Source organism: Petaurus breviceps, unplaced genomic scaffold, assembly GCF_028583685.1.
Source record: "Petaurus breviceps papuanus isolate PSGF00001 unplaced genomic scaffold, PetGlider_PUasm1.0 90535, whole genome shotgun sequence".
Lineage (NCBI taxonomy): Eukaryota > Metazoa > Chordata > Mammalia > Diprotodontia > Petauridae > Petaurus > Petaurus breviceps.
The window spans coordinates 826,414-852,502 of record NW_027187270.1 but is presented as its reverse complement, the minus strand read 5'-3'; the positions used below and the strand labels follow the sequence as shown (position 1 = coordinate 852,502).

Here is a 26,089-nt window from a genome sequence, read left to right as displayed (position 1 = left end):
AGGCTAGTTTTTGTGTTAAGTGTCTGAGTTCAAATCTGACCTCAGACACTTAACACAAAAACTAGCCATGTGACCTTGGGCAAGTCACTTAGCCCCAACTGCTCTCCAAAGAGCAAACAAAACAAAACCCAGTAACTACATGAATATAGTTACAAAACACTTTTGGGCGGCTAGGTGGCACAGTGAATAGAGCACTGGCCCTGGAGTCAGGAGGACCTGAGTTCAAATCCGACCTCAGACACTTGACACACTAAGCTGTGAGACCTAGGGCAAGTCACTTAACCCAAAATACCCTCCAAAAAAGCAAAAAGAGTCTTTTATTCCATTAAAGATTCATTTCTTCCCTTGTAAGAGTATACTCAGCTTTGCAGGGCAAGTCATTCTTGGTTGTAAGCCTTTCTTTTTTGCCTTTTGGAATATTGTATTCCTGGATCTCCTCTGGTTTAAGAAGAAGATGCTAGCTCTTATGTGATACTGAATGTGGTTCTCTGGAACTTGAGCTATGTCCTTCTGGATGCCTGTAGTATTTTTTCCTTTGACGTGGGAGCTCTGGATCTTGGGTACTCTTAGGACTTTTCCTTTTGGGGTTTCTTTTAAGGAGGTGATTGGTTGGTTCTTACTATCTTCACTTTTTCCTCTGATTGTAATAGGTTGGGGCAGTTTTCATTTATGGTATCTTAAAATATAGTGTCTAGGCTTTTAAAAATCATGGTTTTCGGGGAATCTGGTGATTTTTAAGTTATCTCTTAGGCCTTTTTTCCCAAGTTAGCTATTTTTGATAGTGAGAACCTTATATTATCATGGTGTCACTGAGTTATGTTTGATCTATTCTAAGTTCTAGGGCATTCAATTTTTGGGTAAGGTTTGCCACTTCCTGTTCTAAGGTATTTGTTCTCCTTTCAGTTATTTCCTCTAGAGTTTTTAGTTTATTTTTTTTATCTCTACCATATTTTTTTCCCCAGATATTTATGTAGTCCTTGTGGAAAATCCATTTTTTCCTTTGTATGTCGGTTTGCAGTTATTGTGGAGTTATTCAACCTTCTAGATTGAATTCTCAGATATTTCTGGTTCTATAGTATCTCTTTATAGTAATTGGTACCTTCTATTTACTAATACCTCCAGCCTTAGTTCCTGAACTGGGCTTTGTGCGAGGGCCAGGTTCCACTCCCTACTGTGCTTTTTGGGTAGAGTGGTTGGCCCTGCTTAGTCTCAACATGGATAACTTGGAAGATGATCTCCATCTCCTAGTGCTGATAGGTTTTAGGCCTCCCTGAATTTCTAAAGTTCAAAGCACTGGGTTTGGAGGGCCCCCTATGGAGTCTTCGAGTAGAATGCTAGGGGCTTCAGAATCCCTGAGCCTTGTATGTTCTAGTCTGGGCACTGCCATGCTCAGACTTGCCCTGCTGCTTCTAAAGTCTATTCTTTGGCTTTCTGATCAGTCTTGGGTTTTCTCATGAGAGCCCTCTGATCTTTCTTCCTCTGGATACAAAGTCTTGCAAGCCACAGGTATCTCTGGTATCTCTAGTCATAATAGGAGGCTTCTGTCTTGTGCGATTGTGCAGGCTGGACTGGATTTTCTTGCAGGCCTTGTTTTCTAACTCCCACTGAATTTTGGCTAACTTTTTGTGCAGTTCTGGAGTGGATGAAGTCATTTACTATAATTTCTCATTGTATTTCTTGATCACTATACAGCCAATCCTTAGGTTTTGTCCTGGACTAGATATGCTAGGTTGCCTAACTGTTCACTCAACCAACTTAGCTTGAAGTCCTCATAATCTTTTATTTTAAAGCAAAGGATCAATAAATGTCCTACCATATGGAGGATCTCACAAAATACATACAGCAAGAAGACAATTAAGGCTATGGTCCAAAATTTTTATCTATGATTCAAAATTGATCAATCTATACAGATGAATTTCTACATAGAATCCTTTGAGTTCTATTATTCTATATAATTCTAAATGTGCATGACTGCCTAAACACAAATTCTGTCAAATACAGCTGAATTATTCACTTCATACTGAGCTAGGGAAGTACTGACTTAAAGCATAGCTGGAAAAATCAGAATACTAGCTGTCTATCCATAAATCAAAGCACCAGCCAAATGGAGGAAGAAATGCACTTTTCAAAGCTAGGTTTTGTCAACAGTTACAACTACAATGGTTGATTATATAAGCACTCCTAAGGCTGGAGGGTAACGAGTGGCTCCAGCACTCTAAGTGGAAGCGTTTCAGTTTTCTAAAATGTCAACAACTTGTTTCCTAATCTCTCTCTCTCTCTCTTTTTTGCTTTTTGGAGGGGGGAAGTAGGGCAAATGGGGTTAAGTGACTTGTCCAAGGTCACACGGCTGGTAAGTGTTAAGTGTCTGAGACTGGATTCAAACTCAGGTCTTCCTGAGTCCAGGGCTGGTGCTCTATTCACTGTGGCACCTAGCCATCTCTGTTTCCTAATATCTATATGGCACAAAAGAACTCCCTGCTCTTCTTAGCAATGCAAGATTCTAAGACAATTCCAAAAGACTCATGATGAAAAGGGCCATCCACATCCAGAGAAAGAACTACAGAGTACGAGTGGCTGATTGCTCTTTTTTTTTGTTTTGTTTTGTTTCTTCTTTCTCATTGTTCACCCCATTGGCTATAATCCTTCATTACAACTTGACTAATGTGAAGCTATTTGTAGATTCTATATTTGATTGTGTGCTGCCATGGTGGGGAGGGGGGAAGGAGAGGGAGGAGGAGAAAGTTTGAAATTCAAGGGATTGTGGAACTGAATGTTGTAAACTAAAAGTAAATAAATAAATTTTTTAAAAAGAACTTTCCAACAATTATACTTAACCACTCAGCTAAAAAATAATCTGATCAATTTCTGGATTATTTTATTAATAATTATTTTCAAGTGTTAATGATTCTAATGAATAGTCTAATCACTCTAACTCTGATTTAATTTAATAATAACCTTCCTCTGAATATGATAAGAAGAACTGAAGTATCTTTCTGGGAACACTAATAAAATAGAATCCTATAAGCTCCTAAGAAAAACCACTGGTGAGAGCTTGAGACACGGCTTTTTGAACTACACGGACACTAAGTATGCAGAAAATGTTCCCAATATACTGAATCAAATGAGCCCTCACATTAAACTATTCAAAGTTTCCTTTGCTCACCCAAACTCAGCTTTAATCAGAGAGGCAAGTTTGTCTATCAGTGGACTCCAAATACAATGAAAAAGAAGGAACTGGAGCAGCTTTTTTCCCCAGTAAGGACAAGTCATTACTCTCCATGTTCTAGCTGATCAAGTCACTTAAGTATCAGAGCATATAATACTGATTTAAGAAGCTGATCAAGGTAGTAGGTAACAGCTAACAGTAATAAGAGAAATAGGACAAAAAATTAGATATGTTTCTGCTCTGGACAGTATTCCTAAATTTCTTCAGTCTTCTACACAGAGCAGTAAATTAGTCCTTAATAAGCTGGAGAGAAAGCCCACATACTGGGATTTATATTTGCTATGAAAACTGGAAACCCTATCAGGAATCATTGGACTGGGAGTTGGGAGATCTGGGTTCTAGTTGTTAGTTCTATCTTTGAAAGGTCCTTTGACTTCTCTAGGCCTCAGTTTCCTCATCTGTAACACGAGAAGACTGAACTATACATGTTCTCTCCAGCTCTAAGATTCTATGACATAATTATTCTATACATGGCACATTTCTAATACAAAATATATCAAAGGCAAGCTTTATTTTCGGGGGGGGGTTGTTTTATTGCCTGTTAATAGAAGGATAAATCTCACTGATTAAAAGGCAGTTAATTTTATTGTCTTCTCTGAAAGTAAAGAAGGCATAGAATTGCTCCATGTTGAACTACTACCTTATTCCCTAACCATGTGGTGATCTAAAAATCGATGAAGTTTTTTCTATTTCATTAAAAACATGCTCTATTTATTTCTTCCCACTCTTCAAAAATATAAAACCTCTGCTGACACGCTGTTGGGGAGGGCCACCCTGTTCTCCCCTGACCTTCCCCTGCCAAAAAAAGGTTCGCTTACTCTTGTGCTAACAAACATTATACCAAAGGCGCATAGTAACAGTGCTAAAAAGGGACAACTTCTTTCCCCTTCACGTTTGGCAACAAAAGCATGTACGTGTCTCATGTAAACTGTTGCTCTGGAAAGTTCTGGATACAATTAAGGAAGGAGGTGAGCATCCGAATGGAGAAACATTTGCAACATCTTACGTTTATATAGGTGTTTCAATTTCTAAAGATTTTTGTTAGTTGCATCTCATTTATCCCTTGCTTCATGATACAAGTGTTAAATATCTTACTTTGCAAGTAATGTCTAGTCCATAGGAATTCTCTCCTCGGCTTGAAGCTCCTCCCATTTTTTCAACTCTTGCAATGACACCCAGAGGAATGTCAAGCAATGCTCCAGAATCCTAAAAGAGACACAAATGAAAAATATCAAGAACTCAAGTCCACCTTTCTGGGGCCCAGGCAACTCTTCATAACTATAGTATAAATTAGTTGTTGATCTGCATTGGCAGAGGGCTTATCTTCACCAGAAGTTTCCTACATTAATGAAATCACATTCCCATTCTCCTACCCCCAAACAAATCATGAATCTATCAAAACTTTACAGTCCTGGAGAATTTCTTGAAACTGTAAAACTTTATAGATAAAAGTGTGACACAACAGAACACATATAAATGGCAAGGATTAAAATAGGCTTACATGCCCAAATCTCTATAAACAGTCCTCCAAAGACTAAAACCCCACATGGAAAAGATTTTTAGAAGCCCATCTGGTTTCTTTGAACTGCTGATCTATCTCTATCTATCTATCTATCTATCTATCTATCTATCTATCTATCTATCTATCTATCTATCTATCTATCTCTTTCTTCCCTTCCTTCCTTCTTTTCTTTTTCTTTGATATAGATATATATGTGGAACCATACAATACATACTTTCATACATTACTTCTTTCTGAGGAAGTAAATAGTATTGTCCTTCATAGCTGATTTGAATGTTCAAATTACTCAAAATAGCTCTGTAACTCACAGTTACTCTTTGAACAATATTGCTATTAATGCATGTAACGTTCTCTTGGTTCTGCTCGTTTCACTCTGCACCAACCTGCTCATCTTTTCTTACAGCACAGTAGTATTCCATCACAATCATATACCACAACTTATTCAGCTGTTCCCCAATTGACGGGCATCCCCATAATTTCCAGTTCTTTGCCACCACAAAGAGCTGCTATAAATATTTCAGAACATATGGGTTCTTTTCCTTTTCCCTGATCGATCACCTTGGGAAACAGATGCAACAGCTTCTGTAGTTATCATTTTTATCATTTCTTAATAGCATAGCGATATTTCATTCATATACCACAATTTGTTCAGTCATTCCCCAATCGACAGGCATGTGTTTTGTTTTCAATTTTTTGATACCACAAAAAGTGCTAGCATAAATGTTTTGGTGGATATGAGAACTTTCTTCTTATCAACTACCTTTTTGGGATATATGCCTAGCACTGGAATCTCTGGGTCAAAGGTTATAACACATTTCTATAATGCTTTGGGCATAATTCCAGATTGCTCTCTAAAATGGTTGGATCAGTTCACAGTACCACCAACAGAGTATTTTAGTATCACAATTTTTCTACATCTCCTTCAACATTTGTCATTTTCCCCTTCTATCATTTTAGCCAATAGGACAGGTATAAGATGGTATCTCAAAGCTGTTTTAATTTGCATTTCTCTAATTAATAATGATTTCGAACATTTCTTATATGTCTATGCATAGCTTTGATTTCTTCTTCCAAAAACTGCCTGTTCATATCCTTTGAGCATTTATCAATTAGGGAATGATTCATATTCTTATAAATTTGACTCAGTTTTCTATATAGTTGAGATACGAGGCCTTTATCTGAGAAACTATTAAAAATCCCCACCCCCAATTTTCTGCTTTCCTTCTAATCTTGGCTACACTGGTTTTATTTGTACAAAACCTTTTTTGATGTAATATAATCAAAATTATTCATTTTACATCCCCCAATGTTCTCTATCTCTTCATAAGTTCTTCTCCTATGCATAAATTTTATAGGTAATAAGTTTCATGCTCTTCTAATTTACTTCTCCCTTTATGTCTAGGTCATGAATCTATTTTGACCTTGGTAAGTGGTATAAGATATTTAGTCTATACCTAGTTTCTGCCACAACCAGTTTTCCCAGCGATTTTTTTTAAACCAAATAGTGAGTTCTTATTCCAAAAGCTTAGATCCTTACATTTATCAAACAAAAAGTTACTATAGTAATTTACTACTATGCATTGTATACCTACTCTATTCCACTGATCCACCCTTCTATTTCTTAGCTAGTACCAGATAGTTTTGATAATTATCGCCTTATAATACAACTTAAGATCTGGTACTGCTAAACCTCTTTTCTTTATATATTTTTTTCACTAATTTCTTTGATACTATTGACCTTTTATTCTTCCAAATGAATTTTGTTTTTTTCTAGGTCAATAAAATATTTTTGGTAGTTTAATTGGGATGGCACCAAATAAGGAGATTAATTTCGGTAGCATTGTCATTTTATATTGGCTCTGCCCACCTATGACCAAGTAAAATTTCTCTAATTATTTAAATCTGACTTTATTTGTATGAAAAGTGTTTTATAATTGCATTGATATAGTTCCTGGGTTTGTCTCTGTAGGTATACTCCCAGGTGTTCCCTACTGTCTACAGTTATTTTAAATGAAATATCTTCATACAGGGCTTTACTGGTGATATAAAGGAATGTTGATGATTTATATGGGTTTATTTTACATTCTGCTACTTTGCTAAAATTATTGTTTCAACTATTCTTTCAGTTGAATCTTTAGGATTTTCCAAGTATACCAACATATCATCTGCAAAGAGAGATAGCTTTATTTCCTCATTGCCTATTCTGATTCCTGAAATTTCTTTTTCTTCTCTTATTGCCATTGCTACCATTTCTAGTACAACACTGAACAATATTTGTCTTAATGGGTATCCTTGTTTTACTCCTGATCTTATTGGGAAGGTTTATAGCTTAACCCCATTACAGATAATGCTTGATGATGGTTTTACGTACATGCTACTTATCATTTTAAGGAAAAATCCATTTATACCTATGTTTTCAAGTGTTTTTAATAGGAATAAGTGTTATATTTTGTCAAAAGCTTTTTTTGCATCTATTAATATAATCATATGATTTCTGTTGCTGCTGTTATTTATATAATCAATTATGTTAATAATTTTCCTTACATTGAACCAGCTCTGCATTCCTGGTAAAAATCCCAGTTGGTCAAAATGTATAATCTCTGTGATATATTGCTGTAGTTTCCTAGCTAGTATTTTATTTAGGATTTTTCGGTCAATAATCATTAGGGAAATTTGTCTGATATAGTTCTGAGAGAAGGCTAAAGTCCCTCATTTGTAGTTTTGCTATTTCTACTTGTAATTCATTTACCTTTTACTTTATAAACTTGGCTGCTACAGCATTTGGTGCAAATATTACTTCATTATCTATGGTACCTTTTAACTTAATGTAGTTTCCCTGTTTATCTCTATTATTAAATCTATTTTAGTTTTAACTTTGAGATCATGGTTGCTACCCCTGCTTTTTTTGCATCAGCTGAAGCATAATAATGTCTACTCCAGTTTATTTTAACTCTATGTATATCTCTCATTTTTAAAGGTGTTTCTTTTAAACAATACACTGCCGGATTCTGGTCTTTGATCTATTCTGCTATCCATTTCCATTTTATGGGCAAACTTATCCTATTTACATTCAGAGTTATAGTCACTATTTGTGTATTTCCCTCTTCCCACTGTTTATCCTTCTCTCTCTCTTTTTACCCTATCTGTCCTTAGAAGTCTAATTTACTTCTGACCATAGACTCCCTAATCTGCATACCCTATTAGATCCTCCCTAATCCTATCCCCTTGCCCTATTAGTCTATAAGTAAAGACTTTTACACTCAACTAGATGTATATGTTATTCTCTCTTTAACCCAGTTCTAATGAGAGTAAAGTTCCCACACTGCCTGCCCTCCATGTCACCGTGCCCTCTACTGTTAGAGTTCTTCCATTCACACTTCTTCTGTATGAGATAATTTGCTACATTTTACCTACTTTTTAAGACCATCCTATCATAACCAACTCAACCCCAAACCCTTTATCTATATACTCCTTCTAACTACCCTTCCTCCACTGTTGATTTTTCAAAAGAGAAAACAGAAGGCCTGGGTATACTCTGCTATTACCGACATGGGTGATAGTGAGCAGATCATTTAATCTTTGGGTCTCAGTTTTAAATCAGGAAAAATAAGAGACTTTCCATGACTATTCCAAAGGTCCCTTCTACCTCTAAAATTTTATGATCTATATCTAATCTATAATCTGATGTCTTATTCCACAACCTTCAAATTTTTACTTAAATTGTATTTTTGTACCCTTGTTCATGCTTTCTACATTTTCCTTGACTTATTCAGTGCTAAAGGCAAATCTTTAAGCCAGCAACTATTAATGCTGGAAAACGAACATCTGCAGTAGATCCTGTCTGGAAAAAAAATCAAGGATTAATGACTTGTATTTGTAAAGACTTGTAATCGGTGCTTCTATATATTTATTATAAAAATGGAGCATTATCTATTGTTTCCCCAGTGAACTGATCACCTTTTTGGGACACAAAGCAAAGTTTTTAAATAGTCAGTTTTAAATAGCTAAGTTATGTAATATTTACTCATAGTAGGGCACCCAATAAATATCTGCCACATGAATGAATATTAAAAACCAATATTTTCTTCATAAAATTTCAACACAACTTTTAATAACTGTCTAGAAATTAAAGCATTTGTGAGTCTGTAAAAGAAGAGTTTCAGGAGTAAGGGAATCCACTGCAAACACTGAGATTTTATTTATTCAGATCAATCGACTTTACCAAAGATTCCATCAATGTTTTGGATTATACTTGGAAAGAAACATTTTCTGGATGTTACCATGGCACAAGGAGACAACATCACATGAATTGAACCTGACTGCCTTAAGGGAAAATTGTCACCCAATAACTTATTTAAAAGAAAAAAGAAACTCTCACCTACTGCCAAATAACTGGAAAAACATCATCTAGCTTCAGTAAGGGTGTCTGAGCTATGACGAGATTTACGGAGTTCTGTGAAATTTTCTAAATGTTAAAATGTATTCCTCAACTTCCCAAATGTCTCCTTAAGAAAAATATACTTGCATGCTAAGTGAAAATTCACTACTATGCCATCAACATTTATGTCCGAATGCAAAAACAAAAACTGTGGAAGACACCATGATGCCATTTGCACCACCCCAAAAAAGCAGAGTAGCACTGCCCCAAGACAGAGCAGAAAGAGGATTCTGAAGAACCAGTAGAGGTATTTGTAATGGGCACTAGGGCAGAGGAGAAAAGAAAGTATTCAATCAAGACCCACCCTGAAGCCAACACTGTTGGCAATACTGCTGGACAAGGGTCAAGCCAGTCAATCCTTTGTGAGGTTCATAAAGAACTATGCTTAAGGTAAGCAGCTAGGGAGGCTCTGGGGAACTCACAGGAGACCTAGCTATAGTAGCTCACTGTTATTTTCCACCTACCTCCATGCTAGGTGTGGCCTTGAGAGACGCAAGCAGGAGCTCACGTAGCAAATCTGTATGCCCCAAGTGTCTAGCATGTGGCTTTATGGTCTAGTCTCATGCTGGTCCAGGGGCAGTGGTGATCTGAGTGGTAATGTTGTGTTCTGGAGATTAAACCTAGACATGCAGATTTTATCTGCCATGATTGAGTTGGGAAAGGGGGACCGAGTATAGGGAATTGCACTAATAGGTTATCTACTGGCCTACCAGTACAAAAATGCCATTATGTTCTATGTTCGGCCTAAATGAGCTCACAAAGACAAACTGGAAGGTCTAGGAATAAGACAATTATTTTTGCCTTCTCTTGATAGTGCTGACTAAATATTATTAAACATTTAAATAATCTCTAAGATTCCTTCTGGCATTAAAATGCTAGGAATATGACTAAGTGCGTAAAAGAGTGGAATATAATTTTGAGTAGAGGTAAGTAAAACCACGTCAGAATAATAACTATGTCATCATTAGAGAACAGACATAAAACCTTAGCACATTCATTTCTCCAAAGAGCTGAACCTTAAGGCTGGAAGGTAGGCGAGTACAATACATGGCACTATATGCTACATGGTCAAGTACTACTGGCTGTCACTTTGATAAAACGAAAGTGAAAAGAGATATCAAAATCAGATGGAAAGGAGGATGAATTGACATAGTAATCTTTAGACGATTTAAAGCTTTTTCTTGAAAAAGAAAAGAGGAATCTACCGGTAGACAATTCAGCTGCCTACTTGTTGGTGTTAATATAAATTGGTCTGAGAAAGAATACAAATCTAGCTCAAACTGCTACCAAATTCATAGCTCTCACTGTAATGAACAATGTAAATGATCAGTACTGTTAGAGGATTTTATCCTGAGTTCAGTGAGATCCACCACCTAGCCAAAGATTAAGATATCTAATATTTGGGACTTGAAGTCTAATGGGCACATTAACTATCTATTTCTGGCCCTAGCTTCTCCTAGTTTTATCCCCATTTTATCAACAGAAAGCCAACCAATGTATCTCAAGTTCCTGCACAAATCCTTTTGCTGAGTTATAATATGATGACGTTGTATAGCAAGGTCATAAGAGAATCTGACAGTTTTTGTTTATTTGTTTATCTTTTGCAAAGCTAAAGCAGAAGGTATTTGCTCACTGTGCCACTCAATAACCTTTATATAAGAACTCACGCAATAAATCTGTTTGACTTGAGTTCCAGGAAAAAATTCTGTCTCTGTAAATGAATTTACATCTGTTCTTTTGTCAGAAAACAAAAACTCTATAACCAAATGCGTTTGCTTTGTCTTAGCAGCCAGAAAGTTCACAGCCACGTTGAAAGCACATTCTTGTGCCTGAAAGTACGTACTCCTCCTGCTTCTTTCAAGTTCTATTTGATTCTTTTTTTTTTTTTTGCTTTTTTTGGAGGGGGGAAGGCAGGGCAATTGGGGTTAAGTGACTCGCCCAAGGTCACACAGCTAGTAAGTGTGTCAACTGTTTAAGCCTGGATTTGAACTCAGGTCCTCCTGACTCCAGGGCCAATGCTCTATTCACTGTACCACCTAGCTACCTAGCTGTCCCCTGTTTGATTCTTTAAAGTAATATTTTGCACTTCTTGTAGTTTGTGAGTCATATCATGTTCTTTTGTAAAGTAAGCAGCTATTAAAACTTTGTATTATTATTTTACATTTGATATGCATAATGTAATACTATATTACATTACATTAGACATATAACAAAGTGGAAGGATCTTACTTTTGCAAAGAGGACTAGGAGTGAGACTAGATTTAAGCTGCTAATGGGACGATACCACTGGACTATGAGAAAACCACATTATTTGTGCCACTAGGCCCTAACCAATTAATCCTTCAACAAGCATTTACTGAGCTCCTACTATGTCTGAGGCACTGTGATAAGTGCTAAGGATAAAAAGACAACAATGAAATAATCCCCACCCTTGCTTTCTAGACATCTAGGGAGAAACACTGTCCATATACAAGCATATACAAAAGAAATACAAGAGAATTTTGTAGAAAAGGGAGGGGGTGCAGAAAGGCTTCAGGAACAAGGTGGCATCTGAGCTGACCTTTGAAGGAAAGAGATGATTCTAAGAGGTGGAGGTGAGGAGGGAGTGTAATTCAGCTTTGGGGGCAGGCAGTGAAAACAGCACAGAGACAGGAGATAGAATGTTGTATTCAAGGAATAACAAGGCCAATCTGAAGGAAGGGGAGTAATATATAACAAGGTTCAAAAGGGAAGCTGAGTCAGGTTTTTAAAGGCTTTTGAAGCCAAACAGAGTTTAGAATTGATACTTTTTTTTTTTGCTTTTTGGAGGGCAGTTGGGGTTAAGTGACTTGCCCAAGGTCACACAGCTAGTTTTTGTGTTAAGTGACTGAGGTCATATTTGAACACTCAGGTCCTCCTAACTCCAGGGCCGGTGCTCTATTCACTGCGCCACCTAGCCACCCCTTATAATTGATTCTAAAGGCAACAGGGGGCTACTGAAGTTTACTGGTAGTGATGAGGTAGGGCAGGGAGAAAGAAAGAAGAAAAAGGGAGACATAGGGAGAGATAGAATTCTTATGATCTAATTAAGGAATTTTAGAATTCTTTATTGTTTTTTTCTGTTTTTGCATTTATTTGTATTCCTTCTGATTAAAAAATGGAAAAAGAGGACACTATTGAGTAAATCAGATGAACTACAAGTTTTTCAAGTGCTTGATGTACTAGATTCTTTTTTTCCATTTTTGAAATGCCTTATTAACTTCTGATTTACATCATTCATTTCTGCCAGATTTTGAGTTACAAATTTTCTCCCCATTTTTCCCCTACCCACCACCCCAAAATAGCATTCCCACAGGATATCCCCTCCTCCAGTTTGCTCTCTCCCATATCCCTTTCGACTTTTCCAGTGGATCTCTATGCCCCAGTGCCTGTATATCTTATTTCCCAATTACATGAAAAATAGTATTAATAATAGTATATACATATATGTATACATATAAACATTTTATTTTAAAACTCTGAACTCCAGATCCATTCCCTTCCTCCCTTGTCACCCACCCTTACTGGGAAGATAAGCAGTTCAGTATAGGTTGTACATGTGTGGCTAATGAAAAACAATAACATAGTAGATATATTGTAAAAGACTGACTATATTTCCCTCCCTCCTATCCCAACACCCACTTGTTCTATTCTCTACTTTGATCCCATCCCTTTTCAAAAGTGGGTGCTTCCAACTTCCCTCCCCCCCCAACCTGCCCTCCCTTCCATCATTCTCCCTCTCATCCCCTTCCCCCCTACTCTCCTGTAGGGTAAGATACCCTATTTAGTGTGTATCTCATTCCATCGTCAAGTTAAATTCAATGAGAATAAGGTTGACCCATTCCCTTTTGCCTTCCTATTCTTCCCCTCCATTGTAACCATTTTCCCTTGCCTCTTCTATATGAGACAGTTTACCCCATTCTGTCTCTCCCCATCCCCTCTCATTATATTCTTCTCTCACCTCTTAATTTCACCTTTTAAGTATCATCCCTTCCTGTTATATTGGTCCTGTGCCCTCTATCTATGTATACCTGTAAACATATATACACACATTCACATATGTATTCAGATGCCCATATACCCTCATATATAGACATATATATTTCTATTCCCTTCAACTATTTTCATACTGAGAAAAGTTTCATCAGTTGCAATTATTGTTTTTCCATGTAGGAATGTTAATAGTTCAAGTTTGATAAGTTCCTTATGATTTCTTTTCTCTGTTTACCTTTTCATGCTTCTTTTGCTTCTTGTATCTGAATGTCAAATTTTCTATTCAACTCTGGTTTTTTCATCAAGAATGCTTGAAAGTCCTCTATTCCACTGAACGACCATATTTTCCCCTGAAACATGATACTCAGTTTTTCTGGGTAGGTGACTTGGTTTTAATCCCAGCTCCTTTGACCTCTGGAATATCATATTCCAAGCCCTTTGATCCCACAGTGTAGAAGCTGCCAGATCCTGGGTTATCCTGATTGTGTTTCCACAGTATTCAAATTGTTTCTTCCTGGCTGCTTGTAATATTCTCTCCTTAATCTGGGAATTCTGGAACCTGGCTATAATATTCCTAGGAGTTTTCTTTTTGGGATCTTTTTCAGGAGGTGCAGAATTCTTTATTGTTAATGAAACTCAAGAAGGCTTCAGGAATTATCACCATGGTGCTAAACACTATCCCAAAGCCATCTCCAGCATGTCTACTATAAGCTCAAAGATGGCACAGGAATGAATTAGCTGTCTTTCCTAGCTACTGTCCCTTCTCTGACCCCACCCAAGGACCACTGATGCCCTAGCAAAGGGGTCTTGATGCTATCATGCAAACTAGATCTTCACCTAAAAGGAATCTATAAACCCTGGAGGTAACTACGGAACATACCTGGTGCCCTGCAATTCTCAGAGATTAGGCGCTAGCCTAGGTTTGTACCTATGGAGCAACTAAACCTTTATATTATGATATTACATCCCAGGCAAAATTCTAGAGCAGGGATAGGGAAGCTATGGCCTCTAAGTGGCCCTCTAAGGTCTCAGGTGCAGCCTTCTGACTGAATCCAAACTGCAGAACAAATCCCCTTAATAAAAGGATTTGTTCTGTAAAACTTGGACTCAGTCAAAAGGTCGCACCCAAGGACCTAGAAGGTCACGTGCGACTTTGAGGCTACAGGTTTCCCACTCATGCCCTAGAGCTATCCTAGGGTCACATAGTAGGAACATGTAGTCTGGAAGCAATATTGGTGCTTAAATATAGGGATGCTAAAGTGCTGCAGAAATGTCCTGGGATCTAAGCTCAAGAGAAATTACAGTGGGTCACTAAGAGGAGACGAAAAGTGTCTATGTGGGTAGTTTGCTCCATCTATGACAGGAAGGGACGCTTCACTACCTTCACCAAGTAAGGCCTATCCAGTATTATTTGGCCTTACTTTTCCTGTCTATCACAATGTAGACAGTTGTATGAGATTATCAGAAAAGTCTATTCAGGGGAAGGAATGGAGGTCTCAATTCCAGATCTCATAAAATGGCTCTTTTGGTTCAGTCACTCCTAATCAGAACAAGAGCACAGATTCTGAGCTCTCTTGCTACAATTTTTATATACCTTCAGTGGAACCTAAAATATGCAGGAGTCCACTACAAAAATGCCATTGGACTGACACCCCTGTGATGCATTTATAATATTTCCAAATCTGTCAGCAAAACCAACAACTCTCTCTTTATTACTACATTAAATGCAAAAGCACCACTGTGACTGTATGCTTTTCTCTTCTGTATGACAATTTAGGTGGCAGTCCTTACATCACGCTTTCTACAAGTAACTGTTTACTTTTATGCTTGCAGAAACTTAGGGTCATGGCTAAGAGATCAAAATCTTTATACAGAACACTTTGGTATGGTAAAGAAGGTTAAACAACTCTATCAGGCTCTTAACTCATCTGCTAACTCACTCTATTCTCTACCCTTCTAACTACAGGATTTGAAATAAATGTCAATATCCTTCATTGCTCATACCTATGCACTTCTATTTGAGGGGAATTGTGAAATAAGGCCAGGTGCATTTGCTGAACTGTTGTTGTTCAGTCATTCCAGGGTATCTGACTCTTTGTGACTCCATAGACCATACTATCCAAGGGATTTTCTTGGTGGGGATTACTGGAGTGGTTTGCCATTTCCATCTCCAAAAGATTAAGGAAAACAAGTTAAGTGACTTGACCAGGGTCACACACACAGAGTTAGTAAATTTCTGAGGCCATATTTGAACACAGGTCTTCCTGAGTCCAGGCCTAGCACTCTATCCACTGAACCATCACCTCTCTGTCAGGAGATGGGTAACATGCTTCATCACAGGTTCTCTGGAGACATGATTGGTCATTGCACTGATCAGAGATCTTGAGTTTTTCAAAGTTATTTTTCTTTACAATGTTGTTGTTCTCGTATAAAATGTTCTCCTGCTTTTGTTTATTGTGCATCGGTTTATACCCCAGGTTTTTTCAAAATTGTCTCTTTCATAATTTCTTATGGCAGGGTAATTTTCCATTATATTTCTTTTTTTTTTTAAAGCAATCGGGGTTAAGTAACTTGCTCAAGGTTACACAGCCAGTTATTTCTGGGTGTGGTGCTGAGTTGTCTGAGCCCGGGATTTGATCCAGGTCATCCCGACACTGGAGCAGGTGCTCTTACTCGCTGAGCCACCTGGCTGCCCCTTCCATTATATTTCTATAGCACAATTTGTTCAGTCATTTCCAAATTGTTTAAGCAATTACAACATTCTCTTAGATTCTAGCTCTTTTTTTTCTTCATGTTAATCTCCCACTCAGGATCAGGAAGTTTGTTTTATTTGTGGCTATCCCCTTCTTGGTATTAGGCTTCCTTTTTAAAGACTTTAAAGGTTCTGAAGGATGACTCGTTTCTTTCCCAACTATTAGAATGTTAGTACTGTATCATTATATAGCCCTTTTCAATGACCATTCTAGGTTTTTCCTGAGTCTTGTGTTTGCATTTCAAAGTTCCCACTCAGTTCTGGTCTTTTTATGAGGAATGCCTGAAAGTTGTTTTATTAAAATTATTTGCATTAAAGAGTTGTTTTTCCCCTGTAGGAGTATACTCAGCTTTGCAGGAAAAGATGTCGTTGGTTATAAGCTGGTCTCTTTTGACTTTTGGAATGTTGTATTCCAGGATCTCTGGTTTATAAAAGAAGCTGCCAGGTCTTGTGTGATCCTGACTGTGGTTCTTTGGGACCTGAACTGCTTCTTTCTGGAGGTGTGCAGTATTTTTTTCTTTGATATGGGTGCTCTGGATCTTGGCTAATCCCAGACTGTTTCTTTTGGGTTTTTTTAGAAGATAATTGCTGGATTCTATCTATCTTTACTTTGCCCTCTGGTTCTAACAGATTTGGACAGCTTTCATTTGTGATTTCTTGAAATATACTGTCCAGGCTTTTTTTTTTTTTTGGAGTTATGTTTCTTTTGATTCTTGTGTATTCCAAATTTTCTACTTAGCTCTAATCTTCTAATCAGAAATGCTTGGAAGTCCTCTATTTTCAAGTCAATGAGCACTTATTAAGCACCTACCATGTGACTGGCACCAGGCTAAGTTCTCCTTTTTGGGTTTCTTAGTGACCAGTGGGTCACTTTGCTTTGTCTTTCTATCTCTGCTTTGTCTTCTTACTCTAATAGATCTAGGCAATTTTCTTTCATGATTTCTTGAAATCTGATGTCCAGGCTCTTTTTATTTTGGCCATGGTTTTCAGGTAGTCCAATGATTAAAAATTCTCTCTCCTTGATCTGTTTTACAATTCAGTTATTTTTCATATAATACCTTAAAATTTCTTCTATTTTTACTGTCTTTCAATTTTATTTTACTATTCTAATCTTTAAGCAATCTGTTGCTTGGGCAAGGTTTTATACCTCTTGTGCTAGGCTGTTAATTCTCTTTGCAAATCTTTACTCCACAGCCCTAATTTCTTTTCTAGTTCTTTTCTCTAGCATACTTATTTCATTTATAAAACAATTTTTAACTCTTTAAACAAAACACCTCTTGCTTCATTTCTCCTAGGGAGTCTAGTTGAATTTGTTGCCAAGCTGTGTTTTTGAGTCTTTGTTTACAGATATTTTGCAATAATCCTCTTCTTTTGTGTTATATCTTAGAAGTCTTTGTTGACAAAACAGCTCTTTATGGTGGAAAGCATTTTTTTGATTTACTCATTTTTTTCCCCAGTCTTACTTCTCAATTTTGGACTTTGTGTTAGGGCCAGATTCTGCACTCTTATGGAAGGAACATCTGGGCCTTACTTGGTCCTGTGTTATATTCTCTTGTGTCCTACTGTTATATTATCTGGGTACTGAGTGCCATGTTCTTCATAGACATTAAGATAACCTCAGACTGATGACCTGAAAGCTTTCAGTGTGCTGAAAGCAGTTTGACTGATAGGCAAAATTTGAACACTGCTCTCAGATCTGAGCTCTGCAAGTTCCTGATCTTGGTTTGGGTCTCAGCAACACAGCTGTGGTCTTGTCCCTGGTTGGAGCTCCAATAGACTGTACATCCTGATTCTAGCCTCTGTCAGCTAACTGGAAGGCTCTTCAGAGCAGAGCAGAGCAAGAGCAAAAGAACTGCAGATTTCCCTTTGGTCTGAGCTCCTTGCACTGGTTACTCAGTTGAAGGCTTCAGCCAGAGCTGGGGACTGGATCAGAGTCACACAGCTGCTGCTCACTTCTGTTCCTACTCCTTGCCCAGTACACAGCCTCAGGGCCATGACAACTGCTTGCCCTGGTCATCATTCTTAGATGAAGGTCACTGCCTCAATGATAAAACATCTGTAACCCAGGTCTAGGGTACAAGGGAAAGTGCGGTCAGTCGACAGCTGTTTCTACTCCCCATCTTAAGCTTCAGGCCCATTCTTTTCTTACCTTAATGCACAGCTGCAGGTCCCAATTCTATTCCTGGGCATTGAGGCTTGCAGCACAGGGCCAGCACACTACTCTCCTAGAAATTCAGTCTCCAATCTCCACAGACCTCTATTTGTCTCCTTATGTCTATGCCAAAAAAATGACTTATTGTAACTTTTCCATACATTCTCTGAGTAGTACTGGGTCTTTGGGATGGGTATGGGGGTACAGGAAGAAGGTAGACAAGCTGGGTTATACTCCTTCTAGTTCTGCCATCTTATCTAGTCTTCCAGGCCTTTAAAAAAATTACAATTTTCAAGGAGTCTAATAAAGTTGTTTTTTAAAAATTATTTATTTATTTTTAGTTGTCAACATTCATTTCTGTAATATTTTGAGATCTAAATTTTCTCCCTATCTCTCCCCTCCTCTCACCCCAAGATGGCATGTAATTTGAGATAGGCTCTACATATACATTCATATTGAACCTATTTTTAACATTAGTCATGTTGTAAAGAAGTATTAGAACCAATGGGAGAAACCAAGAGAAAGAAGAAACAAACAAAAAAGAGAGAGAAAATAAAATGCTTCAATCTGCATTCAGACTCCATAGTTCTTTTTCTGGATGTGGACAGCATTTTCCATAATGAGTCCTTTGGAGTTGTCTTGGATCCTTGCATTGCTAAAAAGATATGTCTATCAAAGGAGTCTAATAATTCTTAAATTATATCTCCTTGATTTGTTTTCTAGGTTAAGTCATTTTTGATATCAGATTATATGTACTTCCATTTTTGCAACCTTTGGATTGTTCTATTATTTCTTGCTGTCTCATAGAATTACTGATTTCTATTTGGTCTACTTTAGTTTTCAGGGAGTTCATTACTTGGGTAAGGTTTGTTGCTTTCTCTTCTATTAATTCTCTTTCCAATTCTTTCCTCCAGAGGTTTTATTTCATTTTTTATCTTTTGCTTCATTTCCTCTAAATATTCATGTAGTGCATTTGGAAAATCCATTTTTTCCTTTGAGCTTTTGCTTTCAGTTACAGAGATTTTTCCTTCTTTCTAAGAAATACTTGGATAAGTAACAAATTTTTATACATGTTGGTGTCTTCTTTGGTTTCTCTAATCTTGCTTCTTAAACAGAGGTTTTGTCCCAGGTCAAGCTCTGTCTCCTGCTATACTTTTGGTACGGTGGTCTGCTCTCCTTGGGCTCATTCTGGATCACCTGGGTTCCTTAAGTGACTTCCAATTCCCGAGGTCAGGCCCCCCTCAATCTTCGAGGTTCAGACCTTGAGGGTCCCCTATGGGTCTCAGAACAGAGTACTAGGGACCACTGGAGCCCCTGGGCATGTGGGCTGTCCTGAGAATTGCCATTTCAGTGATCTCTGCCATTTTCCAGGGCTACCAAAGTCCCCACCTTAGAAATTTTTGGGGAGGGACCTTCCATTCTTGCTGCTTCCAGACACAGAGCCCTGCAAGTTACACTTTATCTGGCCTAGTTGCACTTGGGAAGTTATAGGCTTGTTTGCATGTGCTGGCACTGGCTTTACTGGGCTTCTGGCTGACTTTCTGTGTCCTTTTTAAATTAAATTATTTATTTTTAGTTTGCAACATTCACTTTCATAAGTTTTAAATTTTCTCCCACTCCCTCCCCCCTCCTACTCCAAGATGCCTTGCAATCTGATATGGGTTCTACACATACATTCCTATTAAACACATTTTAACATTAGCCATGTTGCACAGAAGAAAGATAACAAATGGGAAAAACCATGAGAAAGAAAAAACAAAATAAAAACAAAAAAGAAAATAGTCTGCTTTGTTTTGCATTCTGACTCCAGAGTTCTTTCTCTGGATGTGGCTGGCATTTTCCATCGTGTGTCCTTTGGAATTGCTTTAGATTCTTGCATTTCTGAGAAGGGCTAAGTCTATCAAAACCAGTCCTCACACACTGTGGCTGTTACTATGTACAATGTTCTCCTGGTTCTGCTCCCCTCACTCAACATCAGTTCATATAAGTCTTTCCAGGTTTTTCTGAAGTCTGTCTGTTCATCATTTCTTATAGCATAAAAGTATTCCATTACATTCAAATACAATAACTTGTTTAGCCATTCCCCAGTTGATGGGCATCCCCTCAGTTTCCAGTCCTTGGCTGCCACAAAAAGAGATGCTATAAATATTTTTGTACATGTCGGTCCTTTTCCCATTTTTATGATCTCTTTGGGATACAGCCCTAGAAGTGGTATTGCTGGGTCAAAGGGTATGCACATTTTTATAGCCATTTGGGCATAGTTCCAAATTATTCTCCAGAATGGTTGGATTAGTTCACAGTTCCACCAACAATGCAATAGTGTTACAACTTTCCCACATCTTCTCCAACACTTATCATTTTCCTGTTTTGTCATGTTGGCCAATCTGATAGGTGTGATGTGGTACCTTAGAATTGCTTTGATTTGCATATCTCTAATCAATAGTGATTTAGAGCATTTTTTCATATGACTATAGTTTTAATTTCTTCTTCTGAAAACTGCCTGTTCATATACTTTTACCATTTATCATTTCTGTGTAGTTCTTAGTGAAAAATTATTTTACTGCAGTTTTCATTTTTTAAAATTTTTTGCTTTTTGGAGGGCAATTTGGGGTTAAGTGACTTGCCCAAGGTCACACAGCTAGTTTTCATGTTAAGTGTCTGAGGCCGGATTTGAACTCAGGTCCCCCTGACTCCAGGGCTGGTGCTCTATTCACTGAGCCACCTAGCCTCCCCTACTGCAGTTTTCAATTAAAGTTTTTGGTCATTATTCAGGTAATTTCAGGTTTTTGCTAGAGTAGGTATGTGGGAAATAGGCAGTCTGCCTCCATTTGGGCAGCCATATTGACCAGAAGTCTGATGATAAAGAAAAAAAAGGAGTCAAGTCATAACCTTGAACCCACATATCACTCAGCCAGCATATGCTCTAAACAGGGCCTTAAAGAAAGGCCCCGTATACATCAAAACATTTATAGCAGCACTTTTTGTGGTAGCAAGGAATTAGAAATTCCCCATTACATTTACATTACAATTACATTCCCCATCAACCAGGGAATGGCTGACAAAATTGTGGCAAACGAATATAAGAGAATTATTACTGTGGTTTAAGAAATGAGTGAAAGAATTTGGAGAAGCATGGGAAAACTTATAAATGACTACAACAAGGTCCATAAAAAGAAGGAACAAACCTCCAAACTGAATGCTATCAAATAATGACCAAATGTGCCCCCTAAGAAGAAATAAAAAGTGTACCTCCATTCTTTGTGGAGGTAGGAGACTATATGTGTGGCATATTGCATAGACAGTCAGATTCAGTTAATAAATGAATTGGTTTTGTTGAATTGCTTTTTCCCCTCCCTCCTTTTTATTCTTGTTACAAAGGATGATATTTCACTGGGTAGGGAAAAGGGGGATATATTTAGAAATGTGGGTGATATACCAAAAAATCAATGAAAACTTAAACAATTTCCTTAAAAAAGAGGCTACTGTTGTCCTGAAGAACTAGCATGTGGAAAGTAGCAAGTCAGAATTTCCCCATTGCTCTGGCTGCTCCTCTCATTCACAGTCTGCTGTTAGGACCACTCCTGACAAGATGTCACACATCCATCCCCGCTTTTCCCATCCCTGTAATTTCCCATCACTAAGTCCCTAATACCTTCCATTTGCTTTGAGCACATGCAGTCTAAAATATCTGAAAGCCCTGCACATGCAGTCCAAATGACCACCACCCTTCTCTCTCTCTCTCTCTCTCTCTCTCTCTCTCTCTCTCTCTCTCTCTCTCTCTCTCTCTCTCTCTCTCTCTCTCTCTCTCTCTCTCTCTCTCTCTCTCTCTCTCTCTCTCTCCCCTTTTTTCCTTCACCATCACTGGCTAAATGTATTTTTCCCTACAGGTCTTTACTTCCTTCCACTATACCGATTTTCAGCAGTAACTATGAGATTTCTCCAGTATGCAAGGGAATATTTGGAAATTTACAAATTTGCAATGCAATGAAAAAGGTTGGCAAAAACTAAGCTAGAATCATAGTCACCTTGGTTCCAAAACCATATAGCGTCTTTTCGCAATACAACTTTCAAGGTGAAGACCCAAATTAAGCTCTCAAAACTGCTACAAACTTTAGTGTTTTGTAGGGTTGACAAGTTCTAGGTCAGGGGTTCTTAAGTTTTTTTTTGTGTCATGAAGCCTTTTAGCAGTATGGTAAAACCTATGGACTCCTCAGAATAATGTTTTTAAATGCATAAAATATGTAGGATCACAAGGGAAACAAATTGTACAAAAATGCAGAGATTAAAATATTTAAAAACAAGTTCACGGACCTCAGGTTAAGAACATCTATTCCAGATCATTCTAAACTTTTTGCTCTCTGTCCTCTACAAACATCAAACTGTCTCCCAATATTCCTACCATGTAAAGGTTTCAGGTTCCATACTGTTTTATAGAAACCCAGTCATTGATATTTGAATAGCAAATATATTGGGTAGCATATTTGACCCAGAGTGAGCTTAATGACAAAAGAAATTTAAAGACACAGTTTGATCTCTAATCATTCATAGTCATCTCTAAGCTCTTATGTTCTACTTACAGTTTCCAAGCTTCTTAAATACAAGCGATAATTGGTGATGTAAACTCGTCCTTTAATGGGGCCATTGAATGGACATATATAAATTACTTCTTTGTCTATTGAAATAAAAAAAAGTATCCAAGTAAGAACTAGAGAGGTTTAAAGTAAGCACTGGCAATGCTTTCACATGATCATGCCAAGGAAGTATAAAGCATTAGAGTAAATCGGTATGTGACACATCTGGGGTGAAAGGAATGTCTCTATGAGCTTTCCCACAGTGATCATGACACCTGAGGCAAGGAAGGAGCTAAGAATTTGGGCTTGCTGAGCTCTGTTTCAAGACACACAAATATCACAATAGTGGTTTTTGATAATTAATGGATCCCTAGGAAAACGAAGTCTGCCAAATGTTCCTAATCTATCCTGCCCTTGAAGACTTTTAGAGAAAGGTTCAGCTAAGTTTAAGCTCAAATATTTAAGTACTAAAAAGACATAACAGAGGATAATGACTGAGTCTGCAGTGGGATGAAGCATAAGGAAAAACTAAATTAGAAGGATGAATATATTTATGGAATAACTTGAATTACTTAATTGCTTTTCATTTTTTATAATCGATACCCCTCTTCTGCTCAGGTATAAAAGCAGTAATAACTAGCAAATCTACTTCACAGTAACTTAAATGACAACCCTAAAGTGTTACCAAGACTGAGGTCCTGCCTTCTATAAATGGTGCTGACAATTCTGTCTTCTTTCACTTGGGACAATGACAGTGAGTTGGATGTAGATTTTGTGGTGCTTTTCCCCTAGTAGGCAAGTTGCACACTTTTTACCCAGTTCCCTTTAGGGTCAAAAGGACAATCTCACAAGCATGAGATTCTGTATGTATGGACTATGGCCATGGACTAATAATCATCCACTGTGCCAAGTTAAAGGGTCCAATCCTGTAACCCTGACCTCATTAGTCCCAGGTATGGTAAACAATTCAGCCTTCCTCTCCACAATTTCCCCTTTTGAAAAATTGCTTAACGAGCCTTGTTTCCAGTATTGATTGGTATTAGTTAGGTTTGAAAGATAATAATAATGTATCCTAAAGAGCAAGGACACAATTCCTACACTGTTTGCAAAATACAAAATGTTTTTCAGCAATAACATTCCATGAATATTGTTCCTTGAGAATGCCTAGATCAGGGGTGGGGAACCTGCAGCCTTAAGATTGCATGTGGCCTTTTAGGGCCTAATGTGTGGCCTTTTGACTGAATCCAAATTTTAGTTCTGTAAAATTTCAATTCAGTCAAAAGGCCACACTTAAGGACCTAGAAGGCTACATGTGGCCTTAAGGCTGCAGGTTTCCCTCCCCTGGCCTAGACTCAATACATAATGATTTGACTTGTTGACTTAACATGCTTTTCAATATGACATGATAAATTATTTAGAATTTATGCCTCGGTATCTTGGACCCCTTCTAACAATGCTCTTCTCTTAAGTGGGTAACTTGTAAGTCTTGACAAAAATTAGAAACATAGTACTACTTCTAGGTTGAAAAAGTTACAAGAGTAGCCTAGCAACAAGTGATATTAAAAAAATCCTTTGGAGCAGAATAAGGCATCTCTGATCAGACAGGTATGGTGGGGGGGGGGGAAGGCATGGTATTAGTGAACAGTAAGTAATGTTAAAAAAACAAAAGCAGTATTTATTTTTAAAAATTAAAAAAAAATACCCTAGCAAAAGAGTTCCCAATAGGGAAAAATGCCTCCTCCAGCTTTCCACAATTAGTAAGTACACAGGATGTCATAGGAGTGAGTATGAAATTGATATGGGAACATTATAAGATGTGAAACCTTATGGTATCAGTACTTGGCTTGGATAAAGCTCGTGGATATTCCTCTAGTATTTGAATGACCATTACAAAGAAGGTAGCATTCTTTTAGGGTTGAAATACCATGAAAAATAAATAAACTAATGATAACCAACATCTTATCTGGAAAATCACCTCCCACCAGGATAGTTTCAGAATATACTCTGTTAATCTATAAACCTACCAGGTTTTTAGAATGCTACCTTTTAGCTGTTCGACTTTCTAATTTTAAGGTTAATAAGAGAGCATGGCTAAGTATATTAGATTTTTATTTTAATAATTTGTGAATCAGTATTTACAGCAGGTATATTTACTATTCTAAGTAAAGAAATATTTACATTTTAAAATAGAGGATGAATAACTTAATATTATGTTGGACTTAACATATAAATTGTCAGTTTTTAGCTCAGAGAGGGAAATTTCTAGAGATAAATACCAAATTTCCTAAACAATCCTGTCTTTGGCACAGAAAAATAGCAATTATAATCAAGTTCACACAAAGCTCTTGCAATAGACATAACATCAAAGATCCAATGAAAGAAATGTTTCTCTCCTAACAGACCTGAATAAAAATGCCCTATCTGTCTAAATTTAGTCTTTAGAAGATAAAACCTAAGTGATCAGAGCCATCTGATATTTCTGGACACTTCATCAATTTCTAACAATCCTTACCCGTAATTCTGGTTTCTCCTGGAAGTCGAGGAATTTCTTCACAGAGGTCTCGAGTGAATCCATCTCTTGAGCTCTGAAATAAAACAGGAGCATAAGAAAGAAGGATAATGCTTTGTACGGGTTCTTTAGATCTCAGAAACACAAAGTGAGTTAGAAAGACAACTTCTGAAAAAGAAAAACAATTGAAGAAAAATGAACATTAATAATGGTGTGAAATTCATGAATCACATTCAAATCAGAACGTAAGAAATGTTTCACACCAGTGTTTCACTTGCTATGCAATTGCTGGTCTCTTTTTAAAATAATGGAATACTTTTCCGAAAATGGCTTTGCCAGTCAAATGATTCCCGTTTTTTTGTATAAATTATTCAAATTAAAGGCACAGTGGCTTTGCACAGCCAACAAGATCCTGATTTCCAGCTCTGATACAAGATTTCAAAGCCAAACATTAAAAATAACTTGTAAAAGTGTCTAGGTTTCCCATTATTCCCAGAACAACGTTACATAAGCATAACAGGCCAGTCTGTTCTGGCAAGTTTCCTGCCTACAATATGTAACATTCATCAGAGTCATCTTAGAGTTCATGATCAAGGGCCAGTCTCGTTGCAGTGTGGTCTCAATTCACCGGCATGACAAATCAGCCTTCTCTCAGGTCCAGCTCATCATATATATTAAGTTTCAGAGTTTGCTAAAATGATTTCTCCCAAAGGTAATTGAGTAAGAAGCCAAGATAGCTTGTCTAGTAACCTCTAGCTCTCACTTAAGGCCTGGCACACCCACGTCATGTGGATGCATGGGGGGAAAAAGAGTTCTCTTGTAAGCTCGAGGGTTTCCCTGTAATCCTTGCCTAGTTTCCCCAGTGACTTGCTTTAGGAGGGCTCTTGGGGGCTTTCATGTATGCCTTG

General features: G+C 37.5%; 1 protein-coding gene across 2 annotated transcripts in view; it reads right to left on the bottom strand.

Moving 5' to 3' along the window:
* The window catches only part of MTM1 (myotubularin 1), a 103,665-nt gene that overhangs the window by 44,344 nt on the left and 33,232 nt on the right, over positions 1-26,089 (bottom strand). For both annotated transcript variants that reach the window (XM_069063028.1, XM_069063027.1), the window contains exons 3-5: positions 25,185-25,257; positions 22,679-22,773; positions 4,322-4,432 (exon numbers count right to left, since the gene is read on the bottom strand). In XM_069063028.1, the coding sequence (XP_068919129.1) occupies positions 4,322-4,432; positions 22,679-22,773; positions 25,185-25,257 (279 nt within the window). The remainder of the gene's footprint in view (positions 1-4,321; positions 4,433-22,678; positions 22,774-25,184; positions 25,258-26,089) is intronic.